The following is a 26,789-nucleotide window of genomic DNA, read 5'->3' as shown; positions in this document are numbered from 1 at the left end:
ATTTCATTAACACCAATAATGGTGCTGTGTCCAGCCACCCAGCCTATTACCGTATTTTTTGCTCTATAACACTCATTTTTTCCCTCCTAAAAAGTAAGGGGAAATGTGTGTGTGTCTTATGGAGCGAATGCAGGCTGCGCAGCTATCCCAGAAGCCAGAACAGCAAGAGGGATTGCTGCTTTCACTGCGCAGCGATCCCTCTTGCTGTTCTGGCTTCTGAGATTCAGAATATTTTTTTTCTTGTTTTCCTCCTCCAAAAACTAGGTGCGTCTTGTGGTCTGGTGCATCTTATAGAGCGAAAAATACGGTGAATCAGTAGTTTAAGATATGGTTTAGCTCAGAACTGTGCTGACTTGTTTCTGATACTGAATCCAAAAAGCCGCCAGAACAGGCCCTCTTCCATCTGAAAATTGACATCTGTGCATCACTCCTAATTGACAAATGATCCCTTGTTGAGGGGAGGGAAGAAGCAAAAACTAGTTCCAAGGAAAACCATAAATACACTCTGGCAACGCTATTGCAGGGCCTGATAATGTTCTTTGATAATCACCTGTTCATCTTCCAGTGTAATTGCATGTTCCACATTCTGCACAGGACAAACCGGGCAGTATCTATGAAAATTTATATACTGCTTGACTGTAAAAAAACAACAACAACCACACCTCAAAGCAGTTTACAATATAAATTTGCAACCGTAAACTGTGTGTGTGTGTGTGTGTGTGTGTGTGTGTGTGTGTGTAGCACAGAACTTTGGATTACGTAGCTCAGAATTCTTTCCCCCTGCCCTCAACACAACACCAACGTATATATGGAGTATCTTTGTTAAAATAGGAAGTCTCTTACTGAACCTTTCTTTTCCCATTGCAGAAGATGTGTTACAGATGTGGAAACTCAGACAGAATGGAGTTACTCAGACATGAGTTCAGAAGAAAAAAGTATGATAATAAGAATACTGTGCTGGCCTTAAACAGTTTTGTTTTTCGGAGAGTGTGTTCTAAACAATGACACAAGCATATGTACATGTTGAAAACCAGCTTTGGGCTGACTTGGCAAAATTTGATTGCATTTAAAATGCTGTGGTTTTATCTCTCAAATGCTATTTCTTTTATTAGCTAGATTCCTTTAAACTACTACAAAATTAAGAGATCATGTCTAACCCTTAATGAGGAGAGGGAAGATGAATTTGCACACTTTCAAAGTCTAAAATTCAGTTTTCACTAATTTTGTATTGCTTTGGAATGCCTCTTTCCCTACAAAGCCTCTTGGGTGTTAAGATCAACAGAAGTTGCCCTCTTGGTTGTTCCACCACCCTCAAAAAGCATCTTCTATAGCAGCCTTTATAGGGACATGGGTGGCGCTGTGGGTTAAACCACAGAGCCTAGGACTTGCTGATCAGAAGGTCGGCGGTTCGAATCCCCGTGACGGGGTGAGCTCCTATTGCTCGGTCCCTGCTCCTGCCAACCTAGCAGTTCAAAAGCATGCCAGTGCAAGTAGATAAATAGGTACCACTCCAGTGGGAAGGTAAACGGCGTTTCCGTGTGCTGCTCTGGTTCACCAGAAGCAGCTCAGTCATGCTGGCCACATGACCCAGAAGCTGTACGCCGGCTCCCTCGGCTAGTAAAGCGAGATGAGCGCCGCAACCCCAGAGTCAGCAATGACTGGACCTAATGGTCAGGGGTCCCTTTACCATTATAGCAGCCTTTAAGCTGCGTGTCGAGACCCCGCAGCCACCCCCTTGTTGGGAAATAACTCACACAAGGACACAGATATTAGGTTTATGTTATTGGGCAAATTGGGCCACAACTTTATTGAAGCACAGAATGTGAGCGGTATTGGCTTAGGCATTGATTGGACCCGACTATATCTGACTCCTGCCCACTGCGCAGGAAGTCCAGTAAGGGTAAACCACCGGTAGGGGGAGCCCTGTCGATGCAAACCAACTCAAGCTCCTCCTGGTGTTCCTGTCAGGGTCGTGTCATGGCTCTAGCCCCGCACCCGGGCTTCAGACATGATCAACACCCCCGGATTCCTTTAACGGAATACCCTTAAGCATGGAAGGGCAGGTGATGGCCACACCTCCCCTCCCCCACACAAGGTCAACAATGCCTAACCGCAACCCTAACAAAGTTGTGACGATTGCTACGAGGTAGGCAAAAACCAAATGGCCAGTGCAAATTGGCCAAGTGGGGAAAATTCCTACCAGGCCCCTTGGGCAACCAAGGCGACCAACCGAAGTCCATAGCAAGGCTAGTGCCTAAAAACTGCAAAATAGGGAGGGAGGGTAGGTGATTGAGGAAGCGAGCCAAAAAGGAAGCCCTCCGGCTCGCTCCTCGGTTTAAACGGTCCCGGCATGCCCCCCCGGCAAGTGGATTGGCTGGCTGGGCTCTGACGTGACTGGGATCCCCTGGGCAACGTTGGACGCCCAGTGTGGTGTAGTGGTTAAGAGCGGTAGATTCGTAATCTGGTGAACTGGGTTCATGTCCCCGCTCCTCCATATGCAGCTGCTGGGTGACCTTGGGCTAGTCACACTTCTCTGAAGTCTCTCAGCCCCACTCATCTCACAAAGTGTTTGTTGTGGGGGAGGAAGGGAAAGGAGAATGTTAGCCGCTTTGAGACTCCTTCAGGTAGTGATAAAGCGGGATATCAAATCCAAACTCCTCTTCTTCTTCTTCCTCCCCACTGGGAAGTGGAGTGGATTTGTGGAATTCTCTTCCATGGAGGTTTGCCTGCCACTGCGATTATGCCACTTCCAGCAAACGCCGAAGCTTTGATTTTTGACACATCATATGTATTTTTAAAGTCCTGGTGGTACGGTTAGTGTATTCAGCAGCTGCCTTCATTCCGAGTTGAATACAGTATTTTATTGCATTCATTATGTATTGGGTTTTTATGTTGCTTGTCTCAGCGTTGCGATATATACCAGTATTTCTCACACAGGGAGAAGGAAGGCGGAGCAGGCAAGCAGGATTGTCAAGGAGAGACCTTTGGTTGGAGAAAGTGAGGGTGAGTTTTAGCAACAGCAAGATGTACTTAACATTATTGGGGTTCAAGTGTCCATGGTAGCTTGGCTAGACCTCCTTATGAGGCTTTTCTTAACTGATCCGTAGAAGCAATTGAAGGGTGAACAATGAACGGTAATGCGTTTACCGTATTTTTTGCTCTATAGGACGCACCCGACCATAGGATGCACCTTGTTTTAGAGGGGGAGAACAGGGGGAAAAAATCTCCCCCTCTCTGCTCAGCGCCCCTTCAGCGAAGCGGCAGGAGAAACAGAGCCCCTTCCATTTCTCCCCCCACTTGGCTGAAGGGGCGCTGCGCAGCTCTCCCTCTCTGCTGAAGCCAGGAGAGCCAGCGAAAGAAACTTGAAGCCTCCGGAGCGCTGTGAGAACTCGCACTGCGCTCCGAAGGCTTCAGGCGGCTATCCCTGAAGCCTGGTGCACACCGACCCCTCTTGCTCACCAGGCTTCAGCGAAAGCAACGCGAAGCCTCCGGAGCACGGAGGGAGTGCTCCCTCTGCGTTTCAGAAGCTTCGTGTTGCTATCGCTGAAGCCAAGGAGCCTGCATTCGCTCCATAGTACGCACATTTCCCCTTAATTTTTGGAGGGGAAAAGGTGCGTCCTATGGAGCGAAAAATACGGTAGATCTTTCAGGGAAACTGGAGTGACATATTGACCCAATTGAATGCATTCTCCTAGAGCTTGTTCACATGTTAGCCACCTGATAACTGGTGTCAGTGTTTTGTGTGCGTGGATAAACTATCACAGATCAACCAAAGAGAGAATGTTTGCAGAGCTTCATATCACCTCAAACACAATGCTCTTCAATGGAGTCAGTTTTACACAATCATCTACAAGATATCAAGTGTTAGTTAAGGCAGTGGCGTAGCGTGGGGGGTGCAGGGGGGGCCGGCTGCACCGGGCACAACATCTGGGGGGGGCGTGCTCACCGCCTCCGGAGTCACTGAAGAGCCTCGGGCGCAGGCTGTAGCAGAGCCCCATGTCTCGCGGAACCGACAAGCTGTGCGCGCGTCTGGGCTGAAAGCGTCTGGCGGGCAGCAGCTCTCAGCGCTCAACGCGGTCCCCGCACGTCAGGGCCGCAGAGAGTGCGCCAGGCAGCCCCTCCTCACAGCCCCGCCGCCGCCACCGCCGCCGCTGGGCCATGTTGCATTTTCCTCGCCTCTCTGCCCTCCTCCTCCGGGCAAGTGGCGTTGTTTGGGCGCCAGCAGCAACTCGCCTCAGATCACCTGACACGGACCCACTGCCGCCGCCGTGGCTACCTTACCGTAAATACCCCAGCCCAGGCAGCAGCAAGAAGAAGCTGGCAGCGGCGGCAGGTTAGGGGTTAGGGGGCGCAAATTACTTGCCTTGCCCCGGGTGCTGACAACCCACGCTACGCCGCTGAGTTAAGGTAAAGATGTCAATGAGTGTTGACTCTTGCTCCTGCTTGCAATCAACATATCAGTTTGCGGGGGGGCGGGGTGCAGGGGAGGCAGGGGGCAAATTGTTGATGGGGATTTTTTTTCATTTAAGAAGCTTGAGGTTCAGTTTCAGAAGGCCACAAAAGTCTTTGTTTGTGTGTTTGTTCCACAGAGCTAATAGTTCGCAGCATATTAGAAAAAAAAGATGTCGCTGAAGTGGTCAGTGAAGGTACGCCTTGTCACACTGATAAGGTTTTAAGGCATCTCATCAGCCACAGGTTGAACTATTTGATACAGAAATAAGGTGGTAAGGTATCGTATTCCATTCAACTACCACCTTCACATATGGGACGCGGGTGGCGCTGTGGGTTAAACCACAGAGCCTAGGACTTGCCGATCAGAAGGTCGGCGGTTCAAATCCCCGCGACAGGGCGAGCTCCTGTTGCTCGGTCCCTGCTTCTGCCAACCTAGCAGTTCGAAAGCACGTCAGTTCAAGTAGATAAATAGGTAGCGCTCCGGCAGGAAGGTAAATGGTGTTCCCGTGCACTGCTCTGGTTTCGCCAGAAGCGGCTTAGTCCTGCTGGCCACATGACCCGGAAGCTGTACGCCGGCTCCCTCGGCCAGTAAAGCGAGATGAGCGCCGCAACCCCAGAGTCCGCCATGACTGGACCTAATGGTCAGGGGCCCCTTTACCTTTACCTTACCACCTTCACAGAGAAGGTTCTGAAAGTTCTAAAAATGGACATCAGGTAGCAAGAATGAGAAAGATTTCTGCAAACTACTGTGTGCCGGAGTAGACAGCCATGTTGCTGGTGGGACCTTTCAACATGGTGGTTTATTATGGGCTGGATGCCATTTACGCTTTGAAGTTTAGTTTCCATTTTTGCAGCACCCACATGGCATAGTAATCATCAAGATGCCAGCTTGTGCTTTTTCTTCTCTTAATTAGCAGGTGGCTTCCATTGCCGCAATCCTATTTCTCTTTGCTTCTCCCATGGGCAAATTTGTGAAAAACCACTAATAATACAGAATAAATGTTTGGGCCTGGTTAGGGCTCTGAGTTATACTTGTGCTATTGTAAACAAAAATTGCCCTTTTCCCTTATGGGGTATCCAAGAGCCCATATAGAGTCCTTACATAGGTTCCCTATTGGTAGGAGAAAATAACAGGCCAACCAGAGAATATTGAGAAGCAAAGCAGCTAGTAAGCCTGATCTTTATTGATCTGTTGCAACAGGGTGCTCCCCTCACCCGCAGGAAAGGAGGAGGAACATTTGGTGAAATATGTATACAGTCGTACCTTGGTTTTCGAACAGCTTAGTTCTCGGAAAGTTTTGGCTCCTGAACACCGCAAAAGTGGGAAGTGACTGTTCCGGTTTGCGAACTATTTTTGGAAGCCGAACGGGGCTTCCAGGATTTCTGATTGGCTGCAGGACCTTCCTGCAGCCTATCAGAAGCCGCAGTTTGGTTTCCGAATGTTGTGGAAGTTGAACGGACTTCCGGAATGGATTCTGTTTGACTTCCAAGGTATGACTGTACTTCACCACCACTCTTTGACGCCTACAAAAAGAAATAATATATATATATCTGAAAAGGGCTCCTCTGCCTATCGTTAGGCTTGGTTTGCACCAAGCACCTTGCATTTTGATCAAAGAAGCAAATCTAGCAAAACCTTTTGGCCAAGGATTAACTTTGTTTTCCATCTTTGTATATTTACCCCCTTTTAAAATATTTCCGATGCGTTTGCTTGGAAACTTCAAAGAGAGTTCTGAAGATCACGAGTCAGTTATTGAGGTGAGATCACGTATCGTTGGGACCCAAAGTATTGTAGTTCATCTCTTTGTAGGGGTTTGTTTTGTACAATTGACATCTATGGTCACGTATAACGATCTACCTGTGGGGAATGTATAATGCTATTTTTCTAGAAAAAAGGAGGTGCCGGAACTCACCATGAACACCTCCCTCGTTCTCTTAGAATGGCAATGGCACCCACCTAAGAGGTGTCAGAACTGAGTTTCTGAAAGTCCCCCCTGGAAAAAAAAAAGCCCTGGAAATGTAGGTTTTGACTACTTGAGGCAATATTTTAGAGAGAGGGTTGCAAGACCCAAGGATTACACAAGCCCTCTTTTGGCACAATAGTTCGCACCTATCGTATTTTTTGCCCTATAGGACGCACTTTTCCCCCTCCAAAAATGAAGGGGAAATGTGTGTGCGTCCTATGGGGCGAATGCAGGCTTTCGCTGAAGCCTGGAGAGCGAGAGGGGTCGGTGCGCATGGACCCCTATCGCTCTCCAGGCTTCAGGAAGCTATCCGCAAGCGTTGGAAGCTCCGTGGGAGTTCCCGTCGGGCTCCCCAGGCTTGCAGATAGCAGCCTGCACCCCGAAGCCTGGGGCGTGCTGCACAGCATGCCCCGGGGTTTGTGCAGGTATCAGGCAGCCAAACAAGCTCGGGGGACAGCGGGGAGGCGGAGCGCCGCCATCCCGCTATTCCCTGACCTGGTTTGGAGGCTGGTGGTGGGGAGAAGCATGCTTGTCCCCACCACCAGCCCCACAAGCTCGGGGGACAGCGGGGAGGCGGAGCGCCGCCATCCTGCTGTTCCCCAACCTGGTTTGCAGAGTTGCCTGCATCCCAAAGAGAGATGTCTGCATCCCGAAGCCTTTGGGCAGATATCCGCAAGCCTGGGGAGACCGGCACGACTTCCTGTGGCTCCCCAGGCTTGCCGATAGCAGCCTGTTCTGGGGGCTGGGGTCGGGGGAAGCTCGGGCTTCACCCGCCTCAGCCCCGTGCCTGGGGGGGGGGGAAATAATTTTTTTTCTTTATTCCCTCCTCCCAAAAATACTAGGTGCGACCTATGGGCCGGTGCGCCCTATGGGGCGAAAAATACGGTAACTGGCACAGCTACTCTCCTGCAGATATGAATTCCCACCCATCCACCGCAGTTGTCCGCTCATTTTAAAACTGTTTCCCCACAGTTCTAAATATTTGTTTAAATGAAAGCAAATATTTTCAGGGAGCCAAAGTCAATCCCGTTGTATTGGATGAGCTGTTCATTTGTCCTGGTCTGGAATCACAGAAGGGGCCTCCTCATGGAAAAGTGATTTGACTCTGAGCCTAAACCACATTCATATACATCAGGCATATCCAAAGACCGCCTTGGGTCGGTATAATCCTGACCCTTTGGCAGTTTATTTCCTGGGGTAAAACTTCAACCCTCAACAATTTTGGGCTAAAATTGTAAAAAAAAGGTCAAGCTCAACAACTTGGGGGGGGGGTTCATTTCCTGGTAAAATCCTGAAAAAAGAGCTCAACAACTTTAATGCTAAAAAAAGCTCCACATCCCCTCATACACATTCACTTCATCAAATCTGGCCCTCTTTGAAAAAAGTTTGGGCACCCCTGATATACATGTTTTCCTGTGTATAGCTAGGTTTGGTTTTTTTAATTAAAAAAAAAAATATTAATAAATTTTATTAGTATTTTACACACAACAACATGAAAGGTATCAAAAAATAACAATACACAACACAAAAAAACAACATTCGAAAACTAAAGAAAGCAACAACAACAAAAAACGTATCTATATCTCACCAGTTAATATTATAAACACTAAAACAACAAAAACAAGACATTGACTTCCACCATTCCCACATCACCTCCTTTATCTCTCATTGTGTCTTCCTGTTTTCTTGTTTTCTTTATCATCTCTATCTAGATATAAATCCTTCTTTCATATCCTTTCACTTCCCAAGGTTATTCCAGACTCAGCCAGGTTTCTGCCCTTGAACCTTGACTTTTGAGGTATTCATTTAGGCACTCCCATTCTTTTTTTACTTCACTTTTTGGTTTTTGTCTTATGTCTGTCAATTTGGCTAATTCTAAGCATTCTGAGAGCTTACATAGCCACTTTCCCCTAGTGGGCAACTGATTCCCTTTCCAGTATTGGAAAGTGTATAGCTAGTTTAGTTTGAGAAGCCATTTGCTTACCCCTCCACCTCTTTTTCAGGATCATTCTGAAACCGATCTTTGCCTTCTCGGTTGCTGTGAGTTTTGCGCCATGGCACTGAACCCTTTACCAACAGCAGAGTACCTGGATGAGAGGCCAGAGAAAATGGAAAGTGTGAGTATTGTTCTCATTTTCAAAACAAACAACAACAACTTCACTTCTGAAAGTGGAATACTTCCCAGAAAAAAGTATGTGCCCTGGTGGTTTCCTTTGGAGCCTCCTCCCCTCCCTTCTAACCCCAGTGGGGCTGAGATCAACCCCCATTGGGGTGGCCGTACCCAGCTGCCCTTTGTTTGCAGTTTCTCTGCCCTTTCTTTAGAAGCGAGCCCAGAGATCTCTGTTCTGTGAGCATCAGGGATGCAGGACATATTGTCTGATAATAGCCTTTCCAACTTGTGTTAACAAGTTCACAATTTAGCAGAGTAACATTCCCCCTTTTAAACTTGCAGCGGATGCATTTGCTCAGGCTCACTAAAGCCTCTATAATAACTGTTCTGCTAGGTGTGTGCGTCTTATGGAGCGAATGCAGGGGGAGGCAGGCAGGAAAAGCCCCCAAGAGGCACACAAGCTCCGCACGGCTCTTGCGGGCTTTTTCCCCAGGAGGGAGAAGGGACTGACGCGGCTCCTTAAAGGTGTGCAGCTCCTGTGGGCTTTTCTACGAGGTGGGGGAATTCCCCCACCTCCAGCAAAAGCACTGCTCTTTGGGGCTGGGGGGGATAATTCCCCCCCCCCTTGATTTCCCCCTCTAAAAACTAGGTGCGCCTTATGGTCAGGTGCACCTTATGGAGTGAAAAATACGGTAACTGAACAACCAGAGCAGGCCATTTTGGCACCTGAGGCAAACCACAAAATGGTGTCCTCTCTCCCTAACACGGAAGAAGGGGGGAGTGAAGCTCTACATCAGGAACAAGGAGGGGAATAAAGATCTGAACTGAGATCTGCTGTCCCTGCAGATCCTGCCACCTGAGGCAGCCACCTGGCCTTGTCTCAGGGGTGGGCCGGCCCCGACAACAGCAATGTTCTTCTGCCTAGTCTTTAATGAGCATTTGTTCTCATTTGTTTCCAGGGAGGTTCTTCAACAATGAGCACTCCTCCTGATTTAATTGTGTGGCGCCTGTATATTTCCCTGTTAATCATTTGTTGATCCCACACTTTTCAGTGCATCTCCCCATCGCTTTTCTACCCACAAAAAAGGCCATTAAAGAACTTGTTCTGCTAAGGTGGCAGGGCACTTTAATCATGCGAATCTGAACTTTTGGTATGTGCTTGAATTTGTTCCTGCAAAATACGGGCAGCCCAGAGGTGACGCAAGAGAGCTAAACAAAGCTAGTAAAGGTAAAGGGACCCCTGACCATTAGGTCCAGTCGTGGCTGACTCTGGGGTTGCGGCACTCATCTTGCTTTATTGGCCGAGGGAGCCGATGTACAGCTTCCGGGTCATGTGGCCAGCATGACTAAGCTGCTTCTGGCGAACCAGAGCAGCGCACAGAAACGCCGTTTACCTTCCCGCTGTAGCGGTACCTATTTATCTACCGTACTTGCACTTTGACATGCTTTCGAACTGCTAGGTTGGCAGGAGCAGGGACCCACAAACGGGAGCTCACCCCGTCGCGGGATTTGAACCGCCAGCCTTCTGATCGGCAAGTGCTAGGTTCTGTGGTTTAACCCACAGCGCCACCTCCGTTCCTCCAAACAAAGCTAAGAACTAGCAAATTTGGGATCTAGGATAAAAAAGCCCGTAAATGAGAAAAACTTGATAGCGGCTTCCATTAAAGTGATTTTCAGCTTACTGGGTTTTGTATAGCTTATGTGTTGCAGGACATACAAGGACATTTTCCAATGTGTAGTTCAGGAGCTCATAGAAAACAGCCCCGAAGGAAGTACAATCGACATCACTCCTCACCGACACCAATCGGAAGGCTCTTGGCTAGAGAACAAGACTAAAAGGACACTGATAAAAGAGTGAGTGATTTTGGAGATGCCTTCTTCAGTTCTCAAACTACCCAGAGACTTCCCGCTTTATTTTCTGATTCCTAAATATGACAGGACTGTGAAAACGGTCTTGAGAGGAGTTTGATCTGGCAGTCTACCATTCGGGTTGCCGTATTCCCAATAGTGAAAATCCAAACAAAGTTGTTGAGCTGTTGAACATCTCTTCCCCGTCCCCCAAAAAATGTTTTAGGCTTTTCCTTTGTTTGTTTCTTTTTTTAAATAGCCCTACTAGTCATACGTCCGGGTTTTCCTGGACATTTTGCTGATTCAGCAAAAATGCACCCGGGAGCCATTTTGCTGAGCGATTTCTGGACTTGTCTGTGAAAACCCGGACGTATGGCAGCCCCTATCTGCAATGGAATAAGACTCACAACCAGAAAGCAACTTTCCAATGTAGAATTTATAGCCATTAAAAAAAGAGAAAAGAATCCAGGACTTTTATTCACTCCCAAGAAGAATCCATCTTAAGTTGTCATTTTGAGCACTTCCAGTGTACGGAATAAATGCTTCAGCCTTGACAGACAAAAATAAGAGGCTCATAGTGTCTCCTGACATCTGTTCCCTTCCCAACATGTTTGTTACGGAGAAAAATCCAAAGTAGATAGATGCTTATGTAACCGTTCAACCCTAGTAATATATAGATTTCTCCTCATTTTTTTTATTGTGCTACCCCTCCATCTTGGCTTTTTCAGCACATGGAACTGATTTCTAAATGTCATATAACCATAGAGTTGCAGAGTTAGAAGGGACCCCAAGGGTCATCTAGTCCAGGCATGGCCAAACATGGCCCTCCAGATGATCACTGGTCTTGTTAGCTAGGGATGATGGGAGTTGTAGTCCCAAAACTGCTGGAGGGCCAAGTTTGGCCATGCCTGATCTAGTCCATCCCCCTATAATGAAGGAATCTCAACTAAGGCATCCATGACAGATGGCCATCCAACCTCTGCTTAAAACCCTTCAAGGAAGGAGAGTCCACAATGTCCCAAGGGAGACCGTTCCACTGTCAAACAGCTCTTACAGTCAGGAAGGTTTTCCTGATGTTTAGTTGGAATCTCCTTTCTTGTAACTTGAAGCCATTTGTTCGATTCCTATCCTCCAGAGCTTGTTTCCCTTTCCATGTGACAGCCCTTAAGATATCTGAAGAAGGCTATCATATCTCCTCTCAGTCTCCTCTTTTCCAGGCTAAACTTACCCGCTTCCTTCAAGTGCTTCTCCTAAGGCAGGGGTCCTCAAACTAAGGCTCGTGGGCCGGATAAGACCCAAGGGACTTGTTTATCCGGCCCGTGGCAACCCCCACTGCCCACTGCCGCTGCCCGCTCTTGCGCAGCTGCCCACTTCTGGGTTGGAGGAGCACTGTTAAAAAAAGTCCTCTATTTTAGATTGTTTGGGAACTGGTGAGAGAGCTACATCCTCTGGGTCCCTGTAGCGTTTACTAGCAGGCATAGCGTCGCAGTGGAGAGTAAACAAGGAGAGGTTTCCCCAACCAAAAAAGAGAGAAAAAATAGAAAGTGCTCAGTTTGCTTAATTTAAGAGCTTCTCCATGTGGAGACTGACAGGAGTTTCAGGAACAAAGTATAGAAGGGAGTTGGCGGTTAATAGCTAGCAGCTGGTGGCCTGCCAAGGATGCTTCACAGAACTTGCCCAAGATGTTTCTCATAGCATAGACAAGAAGGTGCTGTTAGAATCTCAGTAGGTTGGTAAGTTTAAAAGTAGAGAAGTAAAAAAGGAAAAAGTACTTCCCTGGGTGGCAGTCAGTGCTAATTACAGTCCTGTTATCTGCGGAGCTCCGAAGGCTGCTTGCTAAGCCATCGCCATCTTGGGTCTCATCCCGGAGGAGCACTGGAAATAGCTTGTGCGCATGCACAAGTGTTATTTGCACATGCACAAGTGTTATTTCCGGTGCACATCCAGGTTGGAGGAGGCCCGTGCACATGCGCACAACCTATTTCCGGTGCTCCTCCGACCCAGAAGTGCGCTGGAAATAGTGTGTGGGCACGCGCTCCCCTGCCCTCCGGTCCGGTGCGCGATCGGCACTGGAGACACTGGCCCGAGGCGCAGTAAGTTTGCTGACCCAGTCTAAGGCTTGGCTTCTATACCCTTGATCACCTTGGTTGCCGTCCTCTGCACACGTTCCAGCTTGTCAACATCCTTCCTAAATTGCAGTGCCCAGAATTGGACACAGTACTCCATGTGTGGTCTGAACAAGGCAGAACAGAGTGGTATTATCACTTTCCTTGAGCTAGACGCTATACCTCTGTTGATGTCACTGTGTGCATTGACAGCTGTGGGTCCTGAAGGCTGACAGCCTGAAAATGATCAACATGCAGCAGCAACTGTCCACAAGCAATGCAGTTTGCTTGCCCAGCCACCCCTCAAGCATGCTGCATGGATGATGATGATAATAATAATTTATACCCTGCCCATCTGGCTGGGTTTCCCCGGCCACTCTGGGCAGCTTCCAACAGAATATTAAAATACAATAGTCTGTTAAACATTAAAAGCTTCCCTAAACAGGGCTGCCTTCAGATGTCTTCTAAAAGTCTCATACAGTGGTACCTCGGGTTAAGTACTTAATTCGTTCCGGAGGTCTGTTCTTAACCTGAAACTGTTCTTAACCTGAAGCACCACTTTAGCTAATGGGGCCTCCTGCTGGTGCCGTGCTGCCGGAGCACAATTTCTGTTCTCATCCTGAAGCAAAGTTCTTAACCTGAAGCACTATTTCTGGGTTAGCGGAGTCTGTAACCTGAAGCGTATGTAACCTGAAGTGTATGTAACCTAAGGTATCACTGTATTTCCTTGACATCTGGTTGGAGGGCGTTCCACAGGGCGGGTGCCGCCACCGAGAAGGCCCTCTGCCTGGTTCCCTGTAACTTGGCTTCTCGCAATGAGGGAACCACCAGAAGGCCCTTGGCGCTGGACCTCCGTATCCGGGCAGAACGATGGGGGTGGAGGCGCTCCTTCAGGTATACTGGGCTGAGGCCATTTAGGGCTTTAAAGGTCAGCACCAATAAAACCCCAGTATCAAGCTCTCCTGCTCCAGTGCCTGAGTTTAGGGATCTGCACTTTCCTTCTAGTTGAGAAAAGCAAAAGCAGATCAGGTTCCAGCTCGTGAACTCAAGTCTGCTTTATTTTTTCCCCACACGTTAATTTTATTTCAATCCGTACCTTCTCCCGGCTGTTTTCCCTGCCTATCCACTGCACAATGTTCACGTGGACGTAGCGTGTAAAACCTTGGCTCTGTGCCTGGAATTCTTTGCAATCTTAAGGGTTTTTACTTTCAGCATCTCTCTCTCCTAGGATTGAAGACAAAGGGGGCATTGATCAGTACAGGGACGTCTTTGAGCAATATATAAAGTTTGGGCCGTGTGAGTACAAGCCTCTCGTTGGTTGCAGAATCCGGGGAGTCTAGTCTCCCCACCCCTGCCCTTCTGCCATTCCCTCCAGCTCCTGAGAGCCAGTGTGGTGTAGTGGTTAAGAGCGGTAGTCTCGTAATCTGGGGAACCGGGTTCGCGTCTCCGCTCCTCCACATATAGCTGCTGGGTGACCTTGGGCCAGTCACACTTCTCTGAAGTCTCTCAGCCCCACTCATCTCACAGTGTGTTTGTTGTGGGAGAGGAAGGGAAAGGATAATGTTAGCCGCTTTGAGACTCCTTAAAGGGAGTGAAAGGATGGATATCAAATCCAAACTCTTCTTCTTCTTCTTCTCTTCTACCAAAGAGTTTCTCCCAAAATCCATGAAACAAGTCTTGCTACATTCTCCCTACTGGTATTAACTCCCAAACTGAAACCTTAAAGAAGTGGGACAATGCAGACCCACCAGGGAAGGTGTAAGTGGGAACAGTGTGGGTTGCAGGTAGGTAGATACAGTGAGGGGGGGGGAAGTATTTGATCCCCTGCTAAATTTGCCCGTTTGCCCTCTGATGAAGAAATGACCAGTCCATCATTTTAATGGTAGGTTTAGTGTAGCTGTGAGAGACAGAATAACAACAGGAAAACCCCCCAGAAACCCAGAAGACAAAAGTCAGAGATTGATGTGCATTATAATGAGTGACGCGGGTGGCGCTGTGGGTAAAAGCCTCAGCGCCTAGGGCTTGCCGATCGAAAGGTCGGCGGTTCGAATCCCCGCGGCGGGGTGCGCTCCTGTTGCTCGGTCCCAGCGCCTGCCAACCTAGCAGTTCGAAAGCACCTCCGGGTGCAAGTAGATAAATAGGGACCGCTTACTGGCGGGAAGGTAAACAGCGTTTCCGTGTGCTGCGCTGGCTCGCCAGATGCAGCTTTGTCACGCTGGCCACGTGACCCGGAAGTGTCTCCGGACAGCGCTGGCCCCCGGCCTCTTGAGTGAGATGGGCGCACAACCCTAGAGTCTGTCAAGACTGGCCCGTATGGGCAGGGGTACCTTTACCTTATAATGAGTGAAAGAAGTATTTGACCCCCTGTCAACCAGCCATATGTCAGGCTACCTGGTATCTTCACTGTATGTAAGGAGCTGAGATTAGAGGAACCTGCTGTAAGGGAGAGGTCTTACCTGCAATCCCAGCTCGTTACAGTACCTGTACAAAAGACACCTGTCGACAGAAGCAATCAATCCAGCAGATTCCAAAGTAGCCACCATGACCAAGACCCAAAGAGCTGTCCAAGGATGTCAGGGACAAGATTGTAGACCTGCACAAGGCTGGACTGGGGTACAAGAGGTAGGTGGTTTTCCTGTTGTTATTCTGCCTCTCACAGCTACAATAAACCCACCATTAAATTTATGGACTGATCATTTCTTCGTCAGAGGGCAAATGGGCAAATTTGGCAGGGGATCAAATACTTTACCCCCTCACTGTAGATACATACATAGATAGATAGATGATAGGCAGACAGATACATACATACATACATACATACATACATACATACATACATACATACATATATACATACATACAGTAAGCGATATATACTGAAATTCCAAATTGTTTGAACACTCTCCTCCTAAAACTGTTTCAGGTATGAAACTCAGATTCAAATTATCAGATTATCCACCCAAACCCAAAAAAGTCCGTAAGAAAGCTCCGGAGCCCAAGGAAATACTGACTTTAGATTTGGAGTTCAAAGCTGAACAGTTAAAGGTATGTGGTTATCCTAATTTACTGGGACTCTCTCGTGTACAGGGGGTCCCTTTGTGATGCTCAATTAGCTCTGGGGCTTGTTTATTAGAGTAAGAACTTACGCAGCAAGTGGGCTGGGATTTGCTGTCCCTTGCCTTGCATTCAGTAGCCATCCCTTGTATAAGCTCGGAATAAAATAGATATACCGACAAGGTGGGGTGGGGTGGCCATAGGAAAGCATTGAGATGGGTTGGTATCCTGCCAAATATTACATACATAAATGTCGGTCGTTTCAAGTGGCTGTAAAAATGCATTGGGAGAACGTTTGGTTTCCCCAAAATTGCTTGAAAATGTGGCTGTTTGCTGTGTCCGTTCGCTGATTTTCCAAATGGCAGCCAGCATGAACTTTGATGAGGCGAATCCTACTGATGGCTGCCCCCACCCCCTGCCGTTTCCAATGTCAAGTGTGCATGAATGAGTTTGCGAGACAATTGTGTGGGGCTGTACCTACCGTTCCCCAGACCATGAGAAATCACAATCTTGCCTCCTTGCCCCTGTCCCTATGTCCCATGTTGTTGTTGTTTAGTCGTGTCCGACTCTTCGTGACCCCATGGACCAGAGCACGCCAGGCACTCCTGTTTTCCACTGCCTCCCGCAGTTTGGTCAAACTCATGCTGGTAGCGTCGAGAACACTGTCCAACCATCTCGTCCTCTGTTGTCCCCTTCTCCTTGTGCCCTCCATCTTTCCCAACATCAGGGTCTTTTCCAGGGAGTCTTCTCTTCTCATGAGTTGGCCAAAGTCTTGGAGCCTCAGCTTCATGATCTGTCCTTACAGTGAGCACTCAGGGCTGATTTCCTTCAGAATGGAGAGGTTTGATCTTCTTGCAGTCCACGGGACTCTCAGCCCTTAGTATAACTTATCTCAAGAGAACTCCCTGAGGGAAAGCCCTTCTGGATCCCTGCCACCCTTTCCAATCCCTTTTCCTTTTGTGTTGTAGCTTTTCAGACTGTAAACCTGAGCAGTGGCGTAGCGTGGGTTGTCAGCACCCGGGGCAAGGCAAGTAATTTGCGCCCCCTAACCCATGGATTTGCGCCCCCTAACCCGTGGATTTGCGCCCCCTAACCCTAACCCCCAGATGTTGCGCCCGGTGCGGCCGGCCCCCCCTGCACCCCCCACGCTACGCCACTGAACCTGAGAGCAGGGTCTGCCTTATTCCAAATCTTTGTAAAGGGTAAAGGACCCCTGGACGGTTAAGTCCAGTCAAAGGTGACTATGGGGTTGTGGCGCTCATCCCCCCTTCAGGTTGAGGAAGCCGGCGTTTGTCCACAGACAGCTTTCCGGGTCATTTGACCAGCATGACTAAACCTCTTCTGGCGCAACAGAACACCGTGACGGAAACTAGAGCGCATGGAAACACCGTTTACCTTCCTGCCACAGTGGAACCTATTTATCTACTTGTGCTGGTGTGCTTTTGAACTGCTAGGTTGGCAGAAGCTGGGATAGAGCAACAGGTTACTCCATTGCGGGGATTCGAACTGCTGACCTTCTGATTGGCAAGCCCAAGAGGCTCAGTGGTTTAGACCACAGCGCCACCCGTGTCCCTAGCGAGACTCAAGACTCAGCAGTCGGTTCGCTGAGGCTCCAGCTGCCTCCTCATTCCTCACAGCAGCCAACCATGATGCCTTGCAGATCACACACATACTTGTGTTATCATAGGGCAGACACATAATGCTTTTCCTAAGCGTGGTGGTCACATTCTTTACAACAGGCATGGGCATCCTAGGAGGTCTTGAATGTCACTGGGAGAAGTGGTTGGGGGGCAGACCAAGGTGACTGAATTTATGGGACTGGCAGAGATGACCGGCAGAATCCGTGACCAGAGGAAAGAGACAGTGGAGGAGGACTGGAAAAAATTTAAAATCTATCTTAAAAATTGTTGTAAAATTTCGGAATGTTAAGATGTCAGGGGATTGGACACTAAGAATTACAGCTTTAAATCGAAATTTATAAAGCAGAAACTCTTTTTAAAGAGAATCAAATATAAAAATGGGATGAAGAATTGCTAAAAATTTTGAAATTTGGATGCAGTGAAGGGGAGGTTTGGGGAAGTCGCATTATGTTTGTTTGTTTTTTGTTTATGTTGTAAAATCAATAAAAATTATTATTAAAAAAAAAAAAAAAAAAAGAGAAGTGGTTGGGGGTTTCCTACCAGCAATGGCCAAGGTAGGCAGGCAAAGGAGATACCTTTTTTCTTTCTTTCCCTGCCCTCTTCTGCTGGTCCTGAGGGTTAACCGTGCAGCGAGGTCCGAGTCCAGTCCGAGGTCAAGGGTGCGGTATGGAGGCTGTCCGTCAAAGCTGAAGCGGGGTCCAAGACAGGGAGGTCAGGAACTCTGGCAGGAGAGCAGGACAGGGTGCAGGCAGGAACAGGCTACCAACAATGTTGCTCCTGCAACCTGGGACTGGGGCTGGCTGGCTTTTATCTGCCCCGAGGCATAGGGCGGCCCCGGTCCACAGGTGACTCGCCTCTCCTGGCTTGGAGGTGAGCACTCCTCCTGTGGGAACTTAGTTCCCTCCTCCTCTCTGCCCTGAGCCTCTGCAGCTCAGGAGAGGCTGGAGGGTTACCGGACCCAGAGGCAACCTCAGCTTCCCCCGACGGAGCTGAGAGTGGAGCACCTGCAGGCAATGGGTCCTCCATCACCTCAGGAGCCAGAGCAGACTCAGCTGGTGCCTGCACCTGAGGATCCAGCACAGGTGAGGACCCTTCAGGCTCAAGCCCCAGGCCCGGCTCAGCTGGTTCGGGAGGCGGGGACTCCTGTGCAGGCTGGGATTCCTCAGGTTCAGCCTCCGAGTCCAAATCCCAGGCCATCACACCTCTCTCCCCTTCATTCATCCCCACATCCATATCTCCCTCCCTTCATCCATCCATTCACAACACACACCCAGCAGCAGCACCCCATCTTCTGAGCACCCTAATCCAACCAGCTACCTTTTTCTTCTCTACAACTGCCTACTTTTGGCTCTTCTCGTTAGGTAACACAAGCAGGCAACTTACACATGTTTTTGTTTGTTCAGCGTTGAACTTCAACTTGTGTATGCTCCGGTGGCCTCTGGGCTAGATTACTGCAATACACTGTCCACAGGACTGCCCTTGAAGACTGTTCAGGAACTACAGCTGGTGCAGAGAGCATACAAAATAATTTCCAGAATTATTTCCACTGGCTACCAATGAGTTTCCAGAATTGATAAAGAACCATGCTCTTATCTTCTCCCTTTTCTCCCGCTTTCCCCTTAGATTTGCCATTCTACCAAGCCTGTGAAAAGATATTATTCTGATGGGAAGATATTCTATCTACTTTTCCCAGATGGAACCGGCCAAGTTTAATATCCGACAATAACAATCATAAAGCTAGATTAAGAATGGTTGACGCCTTTGGAGCTGTACAAAGTTGGCAGTAAGGTGGGATTGGGATGGGAAGATGTGCGGCTGTTTATAGTACAAAAAAGGCATCCACCAGGCTAAAGTACACTATGGCTCCTTCTGCATCTTCCCAACAACCATGTGAGGTATCTTAGGCTAAGAGTTTACGACTGACCCAAGAGAGGATGTGAGAAAACACAGTCAATTAAAATGTGAAACTGGATTCACGGCTCCCACCTGCTATAGGTGTGTGGGTGTCTACAACGTTCTGAAGATTCACCTGCAGAATTTTCTGTATGTGCACCTGCACAGAGATCATAGAATCATAGAATCATAGAGTTGGAAGAGACCACAAGGGCCATCGAGTCCAACTCCCTGCCAAGCAGGAAACACCATCAGAGCACTCCTGACATATGGTTGTCAAGCCTCTGCTTAAAGACCTCCAAAGAAGGAGACTCCACCACACTCCTTGGCAGCAAATTCCACTGTCGAACAGCTCTTACTGTCAGGAAGTTCTTCCTAATGTTTAGGTGGAATCTTCTTTCTTGTAGTTTGGATCCATTGCTCCGTGTCCGCTTCTCTGGAGCAGCAGAAAACAACCTTTCTCCCTCCTCTATGTGACATCCTTTTATATATTTGAACATGGCTATCATATCACCCCTTAACCTCCTCTTCTCCAGGCTAAACATGCCCAGCTCCCTTAGCCGTTCCTCATAAGGCATTGTTTCCAGGCCTTTGACCATTTAGGTTGCCCTCCTCTGGACACATTCCAGTTTGTCAGTGTCCTTCTTGAACTGTGGTGCCCAGAACTGGACACAGTACTCCAGGTGAGGTCTGACCAGAGCAGAATACAGTGGCACTATTACTTCCCTTGATCTAGATGCTATACTCCTATTGGTGCAGCCCAGAATTGCATTGGCTTTTTTAGCTGCCGCGTCACACTGTTGGCTCATGTCAAGTTTGTGGTCAACCAAGATTCCTAGATCCTTTTCACATGTAATGCTCTCAAGCCAGGTGTCACCCATCTTGTATTTGTGCCTCTCCTTTTTTTTGCCCAAGTGCAATACTTTACATTTCTCCCTGTTAAAATTCATCTTGTTTGTTTTGGCCCAGTTCTCTAATCTGTCAAGGTCGTTTTGAAGTGTGATCCTGTCCTCTGGGGTGTTAGCCACCCCTCCCAGTTTGGTGTCATCTGCAAATTTGATCAGGATGCCCTTGAGTCCATCATCCAAGTCGTTGATAAAGATGTTGAATAAGACCGGGCCCAAGACAGAACCCTGTGGCACCCCACTAGTCACTCTTCTCCAGGATGAAGAGGAACCATTGATGAGCACCCTTTGGGTTCGGTCAGTCAGCCAGTTACAAATCCACTGAGTGGTAGCATAGTCAAGACCGCATTTTACCAGCTTCTTTACAAGAATATCATGGGACACCTTGTCAAATGCCTTGCTGAAATCAAGGTAGGCTACATCCACTGCGTTCCCTTCATCTACCAGGCTTGTAATTCTGTCAAAAAACGAGATCATAATGAACGAGAAACTGTCTCAGGCATATCACAGAGGGTAGCCTTTTTGGATGATTTGAAAAAATATATTTAGCAACCAAATGAAACTTGGCAGGGTTTGAAATTTGAGCAACAGGAAGAAATGATAATAGATGAAATAGAGCAATATATATATATTAGATGAAATTTGTGACGTAATAGAGCAGGGGTCGGCAAACTAATGTCCGGGGGCCGGATCCAGTCCAGTTGCCTTCTGGATCTGGCCTGTGGACGGTCCTGGAATTGCCACGTGGATCGGCGTGGGTATTCTGTTTGTTCGGGCTGCGCCATTCCCCGCCCCCCCAGCGTCAATTCATTCCCCAACACACACACACCACCGCCTTCTCCTCCTCCCTCCCTCCTTCTGGCTTCTCCCCGCCCTGCCTAGAGGAGGAAGGGGGCTGGGTGAGCTGGCTGAGCGCCATGTTAAGCAGCCCCTCTCTGGAGCCAGCCCTTTTGCGTCGCTCATCGTCCCTCTGCCGCTGCCATCGACAGCCCCTACCGCTCGCAAGGCACAGGTAAGCTGTGTCCTTTTATTTAAAATGCATCTGTTGGGATCTTTGTGGGGCCATTCCCCCCCCCAAAAAAATATAGTCCCCCCTCCAAGGTATGAGGGACAGTGGACCGGCCCCCGGCTGAAAATGTTGGCTGATCCCTGTAACAGTGGAATATGCATCTGGTGAAAATTGTGATATTTTTCAGTATATAAAAGGGATGGGTATAAAAACAAAATGGAAAAGATGGTGGGAAGTCAAAATCATAAGAGAAATATATAACAAATTGAAATTATCTGCTTAAAGTTATGAAAATCTAATTAAAATCTTTAATGTTTTAAAAAAGAGAGAATCCTTTCGGCATCGCACCGAAAGGATCCAATCCTCTGAGACTCTGGGGGTGGAAATTGTGTTTACTAGTAAGTCCGTAGGTAATTTATACGTAACAAGCTTCGAGTGAAGAATATTAACAAAGCAAAAAATGTTTGCAAAATTAGAAAGGAACCGCCGATGTGAAAATACTCTTTTTTCCTTAGCTATTAATCAGTTACCCATCAGGTAATGTTGCTATCCTCATTAGCTATGTAAAAGAATTTCAGTTCACGTACATCGTTCTACAGGACAACCTATCATACGAAATGCAGGCCTGCTTTGCAAACCAGGGTTTTGCAGTATGCTACCACCGTAACGGGAAGGTCTGGTAAGTGGAAAGGAAGCATTCAGACATTTTTCTATGAAATCGGGGAAAAAATAGGCCACAGGTAGTCAAACTAAGGCCTGGGGGCAGGATTGGCCCAATCGCCTTCTAAATCCGGCCCGCAGACGGTCCGGGAATCAGTGTGTTTTTACATGAGCAGAATGTGTGCTTTTATTTAAAAAGTATCTCTGGATTATTTGTGGGGCATAGAAATCCGTTCATTCCCCTCCCCACCAAAAAATATAGTCCGGCCCCCCACAAGGTTTGAGGGACAGTGGACCGGCCCCTGCTGAAAAAGTTTGCTGACCCCTGGTCTAGGCCAGGGCTTCCCAAAATTACCGTATTTTTTGCTCTATAAAATGCACCAGACCACAAGACGCACCTAGTTTTTGGAGGAGGAAAACAAGAAAAAATATTCTGAATCTCAGAATCCAGAACAGCAAGAGGGATTGCTGCGCAGTGAAAGCAGCAATCCCTCTTGCTGTTCTGGCTTCTGGGATAGCTGCGCAGCCTGCATTCGCTCCATAAGGCGCACACACATTTCCCCTTACTTTTTAGGAGGGAAAAAGTGAGTCTTACAGAGCAAAAAATATGGTGTGTTTGGACTACAATTCCCACCATCCCTGACCACTGGTCCTGCTAGCTAGGGATGATGGGACTTGTAGTCCCAAAAAACAGCTAGTGACCCAAGTTTGGGAAACCCCGGTCTAGGTGTTTGTAGGATAACTTATTTAACTGTAATGGCCTAAGCTGGGAAAGGGCGTTCCTGGCTACTGTTGATCCCTTTGCTTGAAGAGGTAGCGCTTAGTCCAGAAAAGCTTCCAAACTGCCATTGTGGTCCTTCAGGTGGGATGCAGCCCTCTCCGGAACAGGTAGCACTTCCCTGCCCTGGACCCTGTTCCCTTATCACAGTACCTTCTTTTTCAGGATTAGTCTTCAGTTTGTTCATCTTAATCCATCACCAAACTGCTTGCAGACATCTTAGTTTAGGAGTTCTACAGCCTCCCCGGGATTTGTACGTAGAAAATAGAGGATAAATGTCTGCATGCAGACATTTTTAAAATGTTAGGTGGGTTTCACCTATGCAGCCCCATTAGCGGAAGCCATGCAAAAGGATTTTTATTCATGCAATGGGACTTCTCCCCCCCCCTTCCCTGCCCAAAATTGGCTTGGGTCTGTGCGCGCAGAGAACCCCCAAAGAACAGGGCAAGGAGAGGGGAGCGGTATTCCTTCCATCATGAAGGAGTGTCTCCACTCCCGTCATTCAGCCCAGACACAAAGGTCCAGTGCCGAGGGCCTTCTGGCGGTTCCCTCCCTGTGAGAAGTGAAGTTACAGGGAACCAGGCAGAGGGCCTTCTCGGTGGTGGCACCCTCCCTGTGGAATGCCCTCCTATCAGGTGTCAAGGAGATAAATAACTATACAACTTTTAGAAGACATCTGAAGGCAGCCCTGTTTAAGGAAGTTTTTAATATTTAATGTTTTGTTGTGTTTTTGTATTTGTTGGAAGCCGCCCAGAGTAGCTGGGGCAACCCAGTCAGATGGGTGGGGTTTAAATATTTCCTGCAGCCAATCAGAACCCATGCCGGATGTTCGGGTTCCAAAGAACGTTTGCAAACTGGAACACTCACAATGTTCGACTCGTAAGGCTTCCAAGGTACAACTTGGAAATAAAATATATTGAGTGGATCCATTGAGGCAGTTGCTGCACAGTGAGAAACATAGTAAAGGTAAAGGGACCCCTGACCATTAGGTCCAGTCGTGACTGACTCTGGGGTTGTGGCGCTCATCTCGCTTTATTGGCCGAGGGAGCTGGTGTACAGCTTCTGGTCATGTGGCCAGCATGACTAAGCCGCTTCTGGCAAACCAGAGCAGCACATGGAAACGCCGTTTACCTTCCTGCCGGAGTGGTACCTATTTATCTACTTGCAGTTTGACGTCCTTTCAAACTGCTAGGTTGGCAGGAGCAGGGACCGAGCAACGGGAGCTCACCCCGTCGCGGGGATTTGAACCGCCGACCTTCTGATTGGCAAATCCTAGGCTCTGTGGTTTAACCCACAGCGCCACCCACGTCCCTGTGAGAAACCTCCACTATACCTATTAATGAGGTATATTGGAGAGAATAGGCTTGCCTTCTGTTCTGCTGCCTCTCACAGATTGCAAACCTTCCTTTTGGAGATTGATTAGGGACAGGGGAGAGGCGAATGCTTTAAAACTACACTTTCAACCAGCTCAAAGCCATTACGTCTCTCCTCCTTTGTCTCCTGCCAAAGGATTCAGTTCTTGCTATTTTCTGTCCAGCAATAAACGACGAGCCCCAAAACTTTTAAGATCATAGGCCAGCTTACATTCTCACCGAGAGGACTGCCTTTGGGAACGGGATAAGGAAGGGTTCAACAAACCCTCAGGCCACGGGACTAATGTGTTCTAAGGTGGTTGTTGAGTTTCGCACTTGTTGTTCCTCCATCAGGAATCAAAGAGTTTATTCCAATGTCTTTTGTTTCGTTCCCTCCCCGCCCCCCAAAACAGGTTGAATCTAGACCTCTGCCTTGGCTCGTACTTTGACCGGAAGGGAGTTAGGAAGAAACACTGGAATTGGTGGGACAAGAGCAGCCACATCCATGCACCTCCTTTCCAACCCATCTACATTCAATTGAATGTTTACATCCAGGTTAAAATTGAAGCCCAGGACCAGATTTTCCTAACGTTTACTAATAATCACGACTGCCTTCAGCTGAATGTGGGTGCCAAGCTGAAAGTGAGTGCCTGTGGCATTCTCATTCACACGCCTGTGGCGGGGAATCTTAAGCTGTGCTCTCTCTGTTTGTCAGAAAGGTTTGCCAACTTTCGCCGAACTTCAAATGTGGCTCATAAACTGAAATCCAAAGAATTTTAGCAACGAGCCACTTTTGGAGTTTAGCAGAAGTTGGCTAAAAAGCGCCCCTCTTTAAGACTGTGCAAGTTCATAATTGGAGGTAGAACCCACCCCTTCCTTTTAACAAAAACCCAATACTTTTATATAGATACAAAAAAAAAAAAAAAAAAACACAGAAGGGGGGGGAGGGAGAAATAGAGAAGATAAAATAAATAAAAATAGAAAATATGTTAAAGGGGAAAAATAGAAAAATACGATTCAGATTTATTTCTTTTAATGCTTCCCTAAGTAAAAGCTTTACATAAGAAAGTAAGAATTTTCTTACCATACGTTCCTCTTCTTGGGAAAAGCAGTAGGCATTGTAGATGTTTCAATACTACCCTCTAACCAGGAAAGGAGGCGAGGAAAGACACTGCTAGCTAAACAACTTCACTGAGAGTTAATCCAAAAGGTAGAATAAGGTGGATGGATAATTAAGCCTAACCTAACTCAAGGGTTTGTGGTGGGGATGACATAGGAGGGATAGAGACCCATGAATGTCATTTTGGGCTCCTTACAGGAAAGGTGGAATGGACATGAACATGATACTGATAAATAAGGAATAATCAAAATATGAAGTCTCTCTCCGGCCTGCCTGCCTCTGTTTTTTTAACTGGGGGAAGGGAGCCAGGTGTGGACTCAAGAAAAAAAGCCCAAGCTAAATTAGTAAATTAGACACAAACTGGATATTCAGGCCTACAAACATTGAACTTTACATGTAAGTCCCTAGTCCTTTCTAGGCAGGGAAATGCATGTTGCAAGTAAAAATGGTGTGGACTGGGTTAAATCCTCTTTCCTTGTCATGAGCCAGGACCAGACTGAAGAAAAGAGGAGCTGCTCCTTTGTGCAGCTGTTATCGCACACTGCCTTTCCTTACCCAGAATGTCATGCTGGTTAAACATGCATGTCCCTCCTCCAACTGGGCTGAAGCTGGCACTGAAACCAGATCCAAAGCTTCCGAACTCTCTTGCACTGAACCGGACCTTGCATTTCTAGCAAAGGAGACCCGGGAAGCACCTTCATACTTGCAGCCTTTACTTAGAATTATGATGAAAGCTAACATGACAAAAGAATTCTGTAGCTGGCCCTTTTACATCACATTCTGTACTTATGACTTTCATAAGCAAACAGAGGAATCTACATTCAGAATCCTCCCCCTCTTTTAGAATCGTACAAGGCTCTAAATCCAGGAGTGTTTCCAGATCAAAATACAGCCGTACCTCCACTTACGTTTCTCTCCGGTTATGTAAACTTCGGGATACGTAAGCGGCAAACCTGGAAGTATATTTCCGGGTTTTTGCCGTGCGCGCATACGCAAAGGGGTAGAGTGCTTCTGCGCATGCGTTCTACCGCCGCGCTTGCATGCACAGAAGCGGTCTCTCCGGTTGCAAAAACCTCGGGATCCAGCCAGACCTCTGGAATGGATCCCGTCCGCAACTGGAAGTACCACTGTATAGTAGTGATCTGCCTAGAATCTCTATGTAAATGCAATCTTGGTTTTTTCAGTTTGTGGATCTTAAATTTGGATTTTTGTAGCCGAAAGATCCAGACATGCTGAAGTTTCTCCAGAGACCTGCATCCTCGGGACAGCTAGTTGGCTCCGAGATTCTACTGATAAGAAGGCTCTTAGCCAGCATGCAGAATCTACTGAAAGAGCTGTGTCTCGTTCCACCTGAAGAAACCAAATACTTCTATTTCCTCGTGTCAGACATGTATGACCATGTACATCGCCGACAGAAAATGAGAATTCGATCTATACAAAGATGACTGCATACCTGTTATTTAGGGACAGCTGCTGAGCTACTTCCATGTTAAAACAAGTAAACTTGACTTCAGTCATTGTAAGTTTACCTTGTTGGCTGTAGTGTGTACCACGTTCTGTACAAAACACATCTGAGATTGTAAAAACATGTACAAGTTGCATAACCCGTTCTACTGCTTGGGTAATCGTACAATTTGGATTATATGGGTGGAAACATTTATTTGCTGGCATGGGGAAACAGGGAGTTGAACATAGAACAGCGGTCCGGTGCCTTGTCAAATGACTCTATTTCTGAAAAGCACACCTACGTATAAGTATTTGAAATAAGTTGTAGTTTTCATAATAAACCTAGGGGTCACTTCCAGAAATCAAAGAGGTGCTATCAGCCCCCAAACTATTGATTTTTGCCAAAAGGGCAGCTTTCTTTCAAAGGTATACTGGGCAACTGTTATATGTTGT

General features: G+C 47.6%; 1 protein-coding gene across 1 annotated transcript; it reads left to right on the top strand.

The window, feature by feature from the left end:
- The first annotated feature begins 843 nt into the window (after positions 1-843).
- On the top strand, positions 844-26,418 carry ERICH6B (glutamate rich 6B). The gene is made up of 12 exons (XM_081864371.1): positions 844-935; positions 2,938-3,003; positions 4,590-4,646; positions 6,179-6,210; positions 8,420-8,533; positions 10,223-10,380; positions 13,708-13,775; positions 15,403-15,524; positions 18,797-18,885; positions 21,507-21,659; positions 24,184-24,412; positions 26,105-26,418. Exons 1-12 carry the CDS (start codon positions 917-919, stop codon positions 26,333-26,335), a joined length of 1,338 nt encoding a protein of 445 aa, XP_081720497.1. The 5' UTR covers positions 844-916; the 3' UTR covers positions 26,336-26,418.
- The last annotated feature ends 371 nt before the right edge of the window (positions 26,419-26,789 follow it).

This window comes from Podarcis erhardii, assembly GCF_964252035.2.
Source record: "Podarcis erhardii genome assembly, chromosome: 5".
Lineage (NCBI taxonomy): Eukaryota > Metazoa > Chordata > Lepidosauria > Squamata > Lacertidae > Podarcis > Podarcis erhardii.
The sequence above is the reverse complement of the archived record's forward strand: the minus strand, read 5'-3'. Positions and strand labels throughout refer to the sequence as shown.